Below are 12895 nucleotides of genomic sequence, written 5' to 3'. Positions count from 1 at the left end.
ACCTCTGCGACGTCTGCCGTGAACCCTGGCAGGTGGCATCTGTTCTGCCCACCTGAAAACTACAGCCATTCTGGACATGTTCATCTTCATCCCTCCCTGTCCCTGACCCCCACCCCCACCCCCCGAACACACACACACAGATCCTTCAGCAAATATTGTCTCAAGCTATGTCCTAAAACTGACCACCAGTCCGCAACCTCACTGCCTGATGGTCACAGGCGCCTCCTGGCTGGACTGCCCCAGCCCCTGTACAGGGCAGCCCGGAACAGCCTCTTGAAAATATGAATCAGATCCTGTCACTACTCCACTCACACCCGGCGCTGTGTGGTCCTGCACGTACACCCGCTGCCCTCTTCTGGCCCTCCCCCACAGTCCCAGAACAGCCTCACTAACCCAGCATCCCACAGAACCCATTCCTATCTCAGGGCCTTTGCATTTGCTGCTCCTGCCACCCAGAGCTGTTTAATCAGTCTGTCACCCTCCAGGGTCCCCTGCTTAGAGCTTCACCAGCAGCTGTGTGAATGGTCACTGGTGTCTTGAACCTGGCTTTCCTGCCCTGGGGCCCTGGCAGGGCTTAGGGGAGCAGGCCACTCTGTTACCAGCCTCCTTGCCAGGGTGGAGCTGGGCTTAGCACTGCTCTCTGCCGAACCCCTGAAGACGAGGATAGGATGTGAGGTCATCTGGGGTAAAAACAGCAGAGTCACCTTGCAGCCCGGAGATTTACTTCTGCTTGCACGTGGAAATAAGTATCTGTAGGATGCTGCTGTCAGCCAGGAACTGCGCTGTTTACGGGACAGGCAGAGGGTGGCCTTGCCCTCCTCTCCCTGCCCCCCGGTTAGTCTGAAGCACAGTGACCTCCACCCGCTGGGCAGTGGGTCAGGTCCGGCCTCTGGCTGTATGGATGACCTGGTGCTGGGTGCATCCTAGGTCGGTGGAGTCTGAGGTGCAGTAGGCCCCTGGAGACCCTTGGGGAAGCCCAAGTTCCCTAGAGCTGGGCTCCTCTCTCAAAAGCAGAGTCCAGCCTGGTGACGTGGTGCGACCAAGGGCCCGCAGGCTGGCATGAGCTCTCCACACAACTCCCTGGGTGGGCCCAGTGAGCAGGCACCTTAGGGCTCTGGGATTGGCCTGGGAGGCCACCTCTTCTCTGAGAGTCACATATACCCTGTCCTCTCTGATCACACGAACCTCCCTGTGAGGTTAAGCCAAGCATGCTTCATACCCACAGAAAAGACAGGGAAGCCACAGCCAGGGCAGGGAAGGGGTCTGCCTGGGTTCACACAGCCCCCAGGTGCCAGGTAGGGCCCAGCCGAGTTCCATCCATGCTGGGACCTCGGAGGGGCGCTGCTTTGCCCCGCTGGCCTGTTCCGGGCCTGGTTGTGGGGGATAAGAGCAGTCTGATGGCCCCTTCACAGCCCACCTTGGCCCCACTTGGACCCTCAGATGACTGACCAGGTGCCTGGCCCCAGGGCCCCATTCATGCAGTCACGAACATGTGATAAGATGTAGCCGGGGCTGTGCCCCATCCTATGTTCCTGCAGATCTGGTGAGATAAAAAGGCTTAGAGGACAAAAACAACCCAGGTTCCTGGGGCTGAGGAACAGGCCCGAGCAGCATCTTCTCTTCCCGGGCATAGGACATCCCGCCCTGCCTCCCAAAGCCCTTCTCAACTTCCCCAGGTGTACCTTGACCTTGGGCGGGGTGGGGGGGGTCACCTCTCTGGGCCCCCACGACCCCTCCTGAAAATTGGGAGCTACCATAAGAACCTCTCATGGTGCATCATTCTGAGCACTTCACTGTGTTAACTCAGTAAACCCGTACAACCAGGAGTGCCAAAGCCTTCACCCGAGGCCACCCAGGGGCATGCTTCCAGGCTTGAGGGTACACAGTGGACTGACCTTGAGGAGTGCCAGGGAGAGTTGAGAAAGCACACGTGATGTGCTCACCCAGTGACTGACACCTGTCCTTGTTGCTATTTATTGTGGGTGGGTGGGCGGAGCCCCCCACTAGCCTGTGCTCAGCAGGGGGATTCAAGTGTGCGTGGAGGGGCTTCACTGGGGGGCTTCTGCGCTGAGTTCAGGAAGGGGAGGCCAGCTCTGTGCAGTGAGAGGAAGCTTGGGGACAGGGTTTGCAGGCCGACCTGGAGAGGTGAGGGCCTCTCCTCCTACCCACGTGCCCCTGCAGCCAGCCAAGCTCTGGCCAAAGGATGGCTGAGACCTTTTTTTTTGGTGTAGGGTCTAAGTGATCCCAGGTGAAGGGCTTTGCACCCGGTACTCCCTGCTTGGTGGACTGGTGGTGACAAAGGACAGGGTGTCTAGACCCAGGGTCTTCTAGTGTCAGCTTCGGGCCCTCAGGTCTCTGCCCAGGCAGGGGTCATGTGACTGGGCAGCCTCAAGCCGCGGGGCCCAGCTGAGCGCCTTCCATGTCCTACCCTCCAGGAAGCCTGAGAAGGGAGTCCAGTACCTCATCGAGCGCGGCTTTGTGCCCGACACGCCCGTGGGGGTGGCCCACTTCCTGCTGCAGCGCAAGGGCCTCAGCCGCCAGATGATCGGCGAGTTCCTGGGCAACCGGCAAAAGCAGTTCAACCGCGACGTGCTCGAGTGAGTTCCCGGGGCTCGGGGCGGGGGCGGGGAGAAGGCCTGTGCGTACATGGTATTGCACACGCAGGACCTACCTGCAAACACAGCATCACACATGCAGGACCCACCTGCAAACACAGTGTCGCACACGCAGTGTCCACCTGCAAACGCGGCGTTGCACACGCAGGACCCACTTGCAAACGCAGCGTCGCGCACGCAGGACCCACCCGCAAACACAGTGTCGCACATGCAGGACCCACCTGCAAACACCGTGTCGCACACGCAATGTCCACCTGCAAACACGGCGTTGCACACACAGGACCCACTTGCAAACGCAGCGTCACGCACGCAGGACCCACCTGCAAACACAGTGTCGCACATGCAGGACCCACCTGCAAACACCGTGTCGCACACGCAGGACCCACTTGTGCACACATGTGCATTGGTATGCACACAAGCTCACACACACAGTCACCAGCACTCACCCATGTGCCATCACACACATGTCCATTTCCCCTTCCATCCCAGGGCACGGTTTCACACCCACAGCCTTCCCTGCATACACACTCCGTCTCCAGTCTGTACAGACACGGGCTTACACAGCACATGCACACTCGCAATGTCAGACAAAGCTGTGGGCTGGGACGTGGATTAAATCTTCCCTTTATCACGTTCTTACTCTTACACACACATGCAGATCCCCCACCACCACCACTTCACACCCTCACACCTGCTGGGCACGCCCATGGGCACCCTGAATCTCCCCAACACCCACCTGTACTCTGTCCATGCTCAAGCACCCTGAGTGCCATGTACCCCACAAAGCCATGGAGGGGGTGGCCCGACCTGACCCACATCACGTGGCTTCGTGGGAAGGTGCGGGTTCCCCTTTCCCTGGCCCGGCAGCTGTGCTGTTCAGGGGGAGCAGGAGGGAAGCTGGGCCACACTGTGACCCCAGTGCAGGGGTGTGGGGAGCAGGAGCCCCTATGCCTGTATGCAGGTGAGAGGACGCCCTGACCTGAGGCTCAGGGAGGGGAGAGGGCTTTGCAGCTCCCCTGCAGGAGGCAGGCAGTTGCCCTTGGCCTCTTTGTTTAAAGGCGAGGAGGTGCCTGGCTGACCTGGGGTCCCCTCACCTGCCGGCTCTCAGACACACATCCCCTTGCAGTCACACACACACACACACACACACACACACACACACACACACTTGCACATGTTCCCATTCGTTCAGTTGTACACACGTACTCACACCTACATCACTGTTCAGTCACAATCCACACCTCCCTACACAGTTACATATGCGCTCATCCTGTCACACGTATGTTACACACCTACGGACACACACACTCAGTGTCACACCCTTAGGCACACACAGGTGATGGGTGAGCCAGGGCCCTGCTAGCAGCATGGGGCAGGCTCCCAGCAGGACGTCCGTGTGCCTCCCCGGCCAAACCTGCCCAGTCTGGGCTTTCCTTCTTCCTGCCACACCTTTCTGTTCCTGTTTCACCTGGAATCCCTGCTGTATTGTTGGTGGAGTAGCTTCCCACCCACCCCCACCCTGTAAACCACAGGAGGAAATGGTTCAGGGATAAAGCACATAAGCTCCCAAGACTCCGGGTCTGTGCTTCCCCGACCACCCCCTGCAGCCACTCCTGCATGGCCTCCCATACCCCTCCCAGCTGGCTCCTGGTCCGTGGGAAATCCGTGCATTGTTCTCCTTGGGTCAGAAAATAGCAGTGGCCTCAGGAAGTAGCAAGACTCCCCCCAACCCACCCAGCAGACCAAGCACCCCTCTGGGCAGCTGCTTGATGGCCATCAGCTGATGCCTGCGTGGCCCCTGCCCCCCAGGCTCCTGCCCCAGGAGGGCTCAAGCACTCAGAGAAAGGCACAGGGCAGCCCCCACCCCTGGCAAAGATGGGGCCTGGGAATTGTCAAGGCCTCCATAGCCCAGACCCGGCTGATCGTGGCTCCGTGGGAAGGGGCTTGCCCTGGAACTGGACAGATGTGCTCTCCACCCAGAGTCAGAATGCAGGCCCCACCCTCCCTGTTCAGGGGTCACAGTCAGGTGGACAGGCAAGGATGTCCTGGGGGTAGGAATCAGAACAGGGCGTGATGGAGGCAAGATTGATGAGAAACTGCACAAGCCAGCTCCCCAGTCCCTCTCCGCTGGCAGGTACAGGTACAGCGTGAGGGCAGCACAGCCCCTCCAAGTTGTCCCCAGCAGAATCCCAGCCAACCCCTCCCCCACCCTACATGAGAGGACTGGCTCAGGACAGAATCACCCCTCCATTTCCTCTTCCTGAAGTCAGCATGCTCCTCACCTCCCTCACAGGGCAAGGGAGGCTCAGCGCCATCCGATTTTCAGTGCCCAGCAGAACGGATGCACGTGTGCATGTCTGTAACTGCTGGAAGGCCCTGACCTCGAAGGAGCCCAGGGCTCTGAAAAGCATCAGGTTCCGAGGCCTCCTTAAGATGTGGGTGAGAACTCTGGCCCCCTCTGTGGAAAATGACATGTAAACAGAAGCACAGACAATTTCCTAACGCTTTGAGAGGTTGTGGAAGCCCCTGAAGCACTGGGCGTCTCTTGGCCGCATGCAGAAGTGTCCTCCTTTGCTGACTGCAGAAAGCCAAGCCAAAGAAGAGGGGTACCCCACACCCCTCACCCCATCCCCAACCGGCCCTCCCTGCTGCGGCCCGGCAGAGCGCATGCTCACCCCTCCCGACGGGAAGGGAGAGGCCCTGCAGAGGCCACGAGCTCACCGGCCGTTTTCCTTTATTTCAGCTGCGTGGTGGACGAAATGGACTTCTCTGCCATGGAACTGGATGAAGCCCTCAGGAAGTTTCAGGCTCACATTCGGGTCCAGGGGGAGGCTCAGAAAGTCGAGCGGCTCATCGAAGCGTTCAGGTCCGGAGCTCTGTGTGGGGCGGAGAGCAGAAGCCCGTTGTTCACCTCCCCTCCCCTCAGCATGATAGGGTGCCTGTCACTTTAGGGAGACAGCAGCGGCCTCTCCTGCCTGCCTGCCTGCCACCATGCTGGGCTCCTTCCGGACGGGGTTTCAGGGTAGGGGGGACAGGACTTAGCATCTGATTCTGCAGATGAGGAACACAAAGTTAAAAGAGTTGAAGGGGCTTGCCCACGGTCCTGGCTGCTCGTTAGTGTCGAAGCCAGGTTTCTGCGTGTCCTTTGTCTTCCTCCAAGACCTCATCAGCTCTCTGTTCATGAGTTCATTCGTATAGTCATTTATTTATTCATTCACAAGAGGCTCCCTCCCAGTGGCTCAGAACACATACTCTATGGCTCAGTCCAAGCACCAGCTCCAACATTTACTTGCTGTGTGGCCTTGTGCTGGTTACTTGGCCTCTCTGTGCCTCTGGTCCTCGCCTATGAAATGGGAATGAGAGCAGTGCCTCAGAAAATGATGAAAGGATTGTATGATTCAGAACAGAGACATGCTCAGCCCAGCCCCTGGCAGCTGCTCAGCCTGCAGCCCTTTGTGGCTGTTAATTACACGATCATTCATTCAGTGAAGATGTGCAGATGGGCTGTGTGGGAGCCTCCGTGATCTTTGCTAGGTGTGGGCCACAAGGGAGGGATGGGATGCAAGTCAGCCAGTGGCCCTCCCCTCTGGGCTCAGCATCGGTGGTTAGGCCAAGGAGGAGTGAGTACCCACACCCTCTGGTGGGACGACTACCCCAGGGCCCACTCACTTTCAGAAAGGCTCCCCGGGGGAGCCGGCATTGAACAGAGCCTCCAGCGAGGTGGGGGAGGGCAACTGAATTGAACTCCAGTGGCTGCTGCTTGCTGGCACATGAGCCTCAGCCCCAGCGCTCAGTCTTTGTTCCTTTTGTCCATCCCTGCCCCTTCTCACCCACCCCTCCATGTGGTCACCAGTGGAGGAAGAGAGCAGTAAGTGCGGTGGCGTGGTGAGTCAGGACTTGTTAGTGAGGATGTGGGTTCAGCTGCTGTAACAAAGATTCCACGGCGATAACAGCTTAACCAAGGTGGAAGTGCATGTCTCTCTGAGCTAGTGCAGAGGAGGCCTGGATTTTTGTTTGTTTTTTGTTTTTCATCTTGAAGTCCCAAATGGCAGGCCCAGCACACCCCACGCCACACTCCGTGTCACACCCTGCTTCCTCAGGGGTAGGAGCAGTGTGGGGGACACACCCCTGTTTTTTAAGTGCATAACCTCGAAGGTGTCCTCATCACGTCTGCTCACATCCCCTGGGCCAGAACTCAGTGACCCGGCTGCACCATGGTCTCAGGGAGCCCAGGGAATATGGCCACGTACACAGCTAAAGTAAGGAACAGGGTGGGCCACAGTGGCTCAGCAGGCAGAGTTCTCGCCTGCCATGCTGGAGACCTGGGTTCGATTCCCGGTGCCTGCCCATGCAAAAATAAATAGAGTAAGAAGGAACAGCTGGTTAGTGGAGCCACCTCGCCGCCCTGTGAGTGTTCCTCCCCGTTTGCCCGAGGCAGAACCTGGGGCTCAGAGGCCGTTCCCAGCCCGTTGGTGCCGAGCCAAGCCTTACCAGCCCCTCCTCTGAGGCAGTCTTGCTTCCTGACCTCCCTCTTCCCCGGCCCCCAGCCAGCGGTACTGCATCTGCAACCCCGGGGTGGTGCGGCAGTTCCGGAACCCGGACACCATTTTCATCCTGGCTTTTGCCATCATCCTGCTCAACACGGACATGTACAGCCCCAACGTCAAGCCCGAGCGCAAGATGAAGCTGGAGGACTTTGTCAAGAACCTCCGAGGTGAGCTGGCCCCCCCTCCCCGGGCCATGAGCAGCCGCTGAGCCCCCGCCTTGGCCAGGTGCCCGTGAGATCCAAGAATAGGTGAGGCCCAGGCCTTACCCTCCTGGAGCTCAATGCTGCATGGGGGGGAAGGGAGAGGGGTGTCAGGAAGCTTCGTCTGCGTGCAGGGGATGTTGGTCTTAGCTGCTGCTTGAAGGCTGAACAGGGTCCGGCCCATCAGGGTGGAGGGAAAGCTGTTCAGGATCCAAGGAGTGGCAGAGGCACAGGGTAGGGATAACCGTCCGGGTTTGCCAGGGCTGCTGGGACTAGCAACACACACTGAATTAGCCTGAAGAACAGGAATTTGTTTTGGCGGCTGACAGTCCCACATCCGGGTATTAGCAGGGCTTGCTTTCTCCCGGAGTCTGCGGCGTTCGGTGATTTTCCATCTCTGCTTCCCGCCGACTTCTGGCTTCTGCTTCCCTGTCCCATTTCCTTTGCTTATGAGGACTTTAGCCATGTTGGACTAAGGCCCTCGTTCAGCTCGGCTGCATGTTAACTAACAGTCATGTTTTCGAAGCCCATTTACCAATGGTTCACGCCCACAGGAATGTGACTTAAACATGTCTTTATGGGGGACATGATTCTGTCTCCAACAAATACAGCCTTGTTTTGGGGGGACTGCCAGGAGCCAGGGGAGCCCCTGCTTTTGGGCAGACCACAGCAGAGCCCACCACCTCGTCTCTGCTCATTCCTGCACCTTCCTCTCTGCACTTGATGTTTATCTTTAAATCAACCTGGCTTTTTGCTCCCTCCATTTTATTTAAATGTATTTATTTTAAAAAGGAAACCTTATATCATCACTCTAGATGGAAAACCAGTAGTGTTTGCCATATACAGAAGGAAATTACAAAGATAAGTGCAGGGTGCACGGGTGGTCCAGTAGTAGAATGCTTGCTCACCAAGCAGGAGACCTGAGTTCGATTCCCGGACCATGCACCAAATAAATGAATGAATGAGTGAATGAATAAAATATATATAAATGCATGTGTATGTTTTAAAAAATAAATGCTATGCAAAGGAAGTACTGCTGTCAAACTAGCTGGACACTGTTCCTGGCTGTGGGCAGGAGTAACCCAGATTCCCCAACTGGACCCCAGTCTCTGCCCTCGTGGCCAGGGACAACGGCAGCAACTCCTGCAGTGTTGGTAACAGCTGGTGTCTATTGAGCTCTCACTTCACCGCGCCTTGCACACGCGTCTCCCTCTTCCTCCCGACAGCCTGAGTTGTGGGCAGTGGGTGGCCCTTACAGACGAGGAGTCCGGGCCCAGAGAGGTACACCCCTGCCCACAGTCCCGTGGTCAGTAAGGGTCATAACGAGGATTTGTTCCGGGTCTGTCGAGCCTGACCCTGCAGATCCCGGGTTACAGGAAGCCTTGCCCCCTCCAGGCAGCATTTGCAAATGACCCCAGGGTCGAGAATAAGTAGCATTTGAAGAGAAGCTGAGGGTCTTAGTGGACAAGCATGCCTCCTCCACCCCCCTCAACAGGCCCATCTGGGGAACGTGGATAATTGTGCCCCGCTCAGAGGCCCAGGGTCAGGATGGAACAAGGTAGCATTTACACAGGTATCTTAATGCAGCTTGGGAGGGGTCACAGCACCCCTTTCCACACTAGTGCAGGTGAAGGTGGGATGTGCAGGCGTTGCCCCGGTGGAAGGAACAAAAGGGCACCTCTAATTACCTGTAACTGTTCAAGGCCATGCCTGGAAGACTTCTGGTTCTGCTGGGCATGGCTGAAAGGGACCCCAGTTCTGATGTGGTTCAGAAACCAGTAACTCAGGAGCCAAGACTGGGGGCCTGAGGCTAAGAGGGAGCCACAGACCCCTGAAACCCGCCTCCCACACACACACACCTGACACCTGGCTGCCATCCCTGCCCAGGTGTGGACGATGGCGAGGACATTCCCCGGGAGATGCTGATTGGGATCTACGAGCGGATCCGCAAGCGGGAGCTAAAGACCAGCGAGGACCACGTGTCCCAGGTGCAGAAGGTGGAAAAGCTCATCGTGGGCAAGAAGCCGGTAAGCAGCGGGCCCAGCATCCCGAGGCAGTGGCCCCCAGAAAACGGGTCTTACTCCCGGCTTCTCCAGCTCCCCAGGCCAGCTCTGCTGGCTTCAGTCCCCAGCCCTGATGGCATTTCAAATCCCCCACCAGGCCATCAGGAGCCTTGCCCCCTCCAGGCAGAATTTGCGAATGATCCCAGGGTTGAGAAGAAGTAGCATTTGAAGAGAAGCTGAGGGTCTTAGTAGACCAGCATGCCTAAAAGATGGTGGCGAGTTTGGGGAGGGGAGTTCTGCTCTGGACCTCATCCGATGCTTTTGGATTTTCCCTGGCGACCTCAGGAATCCTTCAGGGAGCTCTGCCAGCTCAAGTCCCTCACTTGGTCTGGCTCCCTAGGGGCTGGAGCTAGAAGAAGCTGCCATGGGAGGGAATACTTGCTTCCTTCCTTCACTCCATTAGCTCCTTCAGGGCCCAGGTGTACCTTTTGGAACATTAATATCTCTTTTTGTCTGTTCAACGTTTTCCCCCTTAGATTGGATCCCTGCACCATGGGCTTGGCTGTGTGAGTATTCCTCTACTTTTGCATTCTCTCTGGTATCCCACCCTGGTGAGACTCAGCATGCCAGTCTGTCATGCCGCCACACCTCCAGGCTCCCAGATCCAAAGTTCTGGTTGCTTGATTTCCAGAGTGATAAGAAATATGATTTTCATACTTGTCCCAGCATCAAATCACTGCAGCCCCACAGGAGGCAAGGCAAGCAGGAAGTTTCCTAGGAGCTGCTAAGACTGTTTGCTTGTCTTATCTATGCCCGACTGAGCCCAGAGCCCGGGGCTGGTCCCCAGGTCCTGACCCTGCATCAGAAACATGGTCTTAGTGTAGTGAGCGGGGGTTCCCTCAGCCTTAGCTCAGGCCCTTGCTGCACCCAGCCTGGGTTTCATTCACACCCAGATCCCTTGCCCGTTGTCTTGGTTTGCCAGGGCTGCTAGGACAAATACCACAGACTGGTTGGCTTAGACAGTGGGAATTGGCTGTCTCACCATTTGGGAGGCTGGACATCCAAAATCAAGGTGACTGGCAAGCTGTGCTTTCTCCAAAGTCTGGAGGTGGCTTGCCGGCAGCCCGTAACTTGAGCTCTGTCTCCACCACGTGGCCATCTGTGTCCCATCTCCTGCTGTTATCCATGTCCAGGTGTCCTTTTCTCTTGGGGGCCCTAGTCATAGAGGATTAAGCCCCACCCCCCAAATTCGGTGTGGCCTCATCTAAACAGGACCTTCGATGATCCCGTTTACAAGTTCGGTTCGGTTCCCTGGAGCCATGTGCAGGGTCAGGCTTGTAGAAAAGACGAGGGGAGGACGGACAGACATGGAAACTGGGGGTGGGGGAGCTTGTAGCATCAAGGTGAGGCAGATCCACAAAATGTCAACTCTCTAGCCCTCGGTCTTTTGGACATCAGAATCCTTGGACTCTTTTAGGAAGAGGCTTGGTAGAGTGGGAAAGTAGGGTCTGACACCAAATATGGCTTTACATCTTCCTGGTTATGTGCTTGAGGACAAGTCGCTTAGCTTCTCTGTGCCTCGGTTTCTTTGTTTAGGGTACCCTCTAGCCGGAATTTTTTTACAGGGGCTAAACAGGCCAATGTATGAAGCCAGTGCACATTATAAGAACTCAGAAAACATGAATTCCTCTCTGGCTGGGGAGTTCCACAGAAGTGATGTTTTAGGAAGTCTGTTTCCTGCCCAAAAGAATTGAAAAGAGGTCTCGCCAGACTCTGACACAGCGCTTTGGGAGAGCAGAGATGAGGAATTTTACCCAGTAGCTCTTGACTGCAGAGTGAGGGAAAAAATGCCATGAGCCAAGAAACTTATGCTCTGCTTTACCCATTTCACGAGAGCAAGTGTTTTCAGTGCGAGCGGGGGCCGGGCAGCTGATGGCGGGACGCTCTTTCCCTGCACAGGTGCTCTCCCTGCCCCACCGGAGGCTGGTCTGCTACTGCCGGCTCTTTGAGGTCCCCGACCCAAACAAACCCCAGAAACTCGGACTACACCAGCGAGAAATCTTCCTGTTCAACGACCTCCTGGTGGTATGTGGTTCACCCACAGGGTGTCGTGGACCGAGGACAGGGATGGGAGGCCTCGAGCCCAGACTTTCTGTCTGGCCGTGTGTCTGCACAAGGGGGAACGTGCATGCGTGTGGGGGCAGGGAGGCATGAGAGGTTGTATTGGCCCAGAATCTCGTGGTTGCAAAGGGACAGACATGTATCTCAAACTGCTGTAAATGACATCGGGATCACTGTTTCCTATAAAAGAACATTGGGCCTAGACAGGTGCAGGGCTTGCTAATTGGCCAAGCCCGGGTCACAGGCCCCACCCCTGGAGCAGGGGCTAGAATGAGCCCCACCGGGGCTAATGGATTGATGGTGCCCTCCCCCAAAGGGAAATCGACAAGCTGTTGCGCGAGAAAAGTAGGCAAGGGATGTAGCCACGTGGGGATAAGATGTCTATCACAGAGGGAAAGGGGACTTGTCCTTGGGGTTTCTCTCCCCCCTGCAGGCCACTGGCTTTCTCGCAGATCCCCCACATGACTGATAGCCGTGAGGTCCTCCCTGAAGGCTGGGGTGGCAATTCAGAGAAATGGGTTCAAATCATTGGGCAAATCAGCTTCAACTCTGAGCCTCAGTTTCCCCTCTGTAAATTAATATCTCAGAGGGTTACCTGGTCTAATGAAATCCTGGACATAAGGCCTGTGCAGGGTTCAATAAATGCAGGCTTTCCTTCCCCCACCTTCCAGGCCAGGCTGGGGATGGAAAGTTGCTCCCTTTATCTGCAGACCAGGTTGGCTGTAAGGCGCGTGGAGGGTGGGGATACCACGTTCTCTAATGCGGGAGTGAGGCTCATGGGCCGGGCGTTGACCAGGCATTGCCCTGCGCTCAGGGTTGTTTCCAAGAAAGGAAGTGGTGACCTGAGGTTAGCGCGGAGAGCACTGCCTGCCCCACTGGGTGCCAGCCCAGTGTATGCACCGTACAGGGGTTGTGAGACTTCACTGCCAGCCAGGACGGTGCTGGGAAGTCACAGGGATGGAGACCAGCGTCCAAGTCACAGCGTGGGTGGCACCTCTCCCCCTGCCCCGGGAGCTGAACAGGAGAGAGCACGGTCACCTTCTGGCCCATTAAGTATCCCGAGCTCCCAGGACCGTGATGAGGCCAGCCAGGGCTGCTCCAGGGCAGGGCTCCCCAACGTGGCTCAGGCCGCTGTCTCTGGCTGCCCCCAGGTCACCAAGATCTTCCAGAAGAAGAAGAACTCGGTGACATACAGCTTCCGGCAGTCGTTTTCCCTGTACGGCATGCAAGTCCTGCTTTTCGAGAACCAGTGTAAGTCTGTCCTGGGGCCTTGCCCTGGCCTCCCGGGACGCCCTCCCCACCCAGCCTGGGCTGGAAGCATGCGTATCCGCTGGCTTAGGGGCCACTCAGACCTGGTGTCCAACAGCTGTAAGCACGTGGCCAGGGAGCACTTGTCTTTGTGGGCCTCT

At 57.0% G+C, this 12895-nt stretch overlaps 1 protein-coding gene across 6 annotated transcripts in view; it reads left to right on the top strand.

Moving 5' to 3' along the window:
* The window catches only part of IQSEC1 (IQ motif and Sec7 domain ArfGEF 1), a 437145-nt gene that overhangs the window by 411860 nt on the left and 12390 nt on the right, over window positions 1-12895 (top strand). For all 6 annotated transcript variants that reach the window (XM_077116395.1, XM_077116396.1, XM_077116397.1 and 3 more), the window contains 7 exons: window positions 2436-2597; window positions 5359-5481; window positions 7163-7329; window positions 9250-9389; window positions 9902-9931; window positions 11325-11450; window positions 12638-12737. In XM_077116395.1, coding sequence (XP_076972510.1) covers window positions 2436-2597; window positions 5359-5481; window positions 7163-7329; window positions 9250-9389; window positions 9902-9931; window positions 11325-11450; window positions 12638-12737 — 848 coding nt within the window. The remainder of the gene's footprint in view (window positions 1-2435; window positions 2598-5358; window positions 5482-7162; window positions 7330-9249; window positions 9390-9901; window positions 9932-11324; window positions 11451-12637; window positions 12738-12895) is intronic.

Source organism: Tamandua tetradactyla, chromosome 9 (genome assembly GCF_023851605.1).
Source record: "Tamandua tetradactyla isolate mTamTet1 chromosome 9, mTamTet1.pri, whole genome shotgun sequence".
NCBI classification, from domain to species: Eukaryota; Metazoa; Chordata; class Mammalia; order Pilosa; family Myrmecophagidae; genus Tamandua; species Tamandua tetradactyla.
The sequence above is the reverse complement of the archived record's forward strand: the minus strand, read 5'-3'. Positions and strand labels throughout refer to the sequence as shown.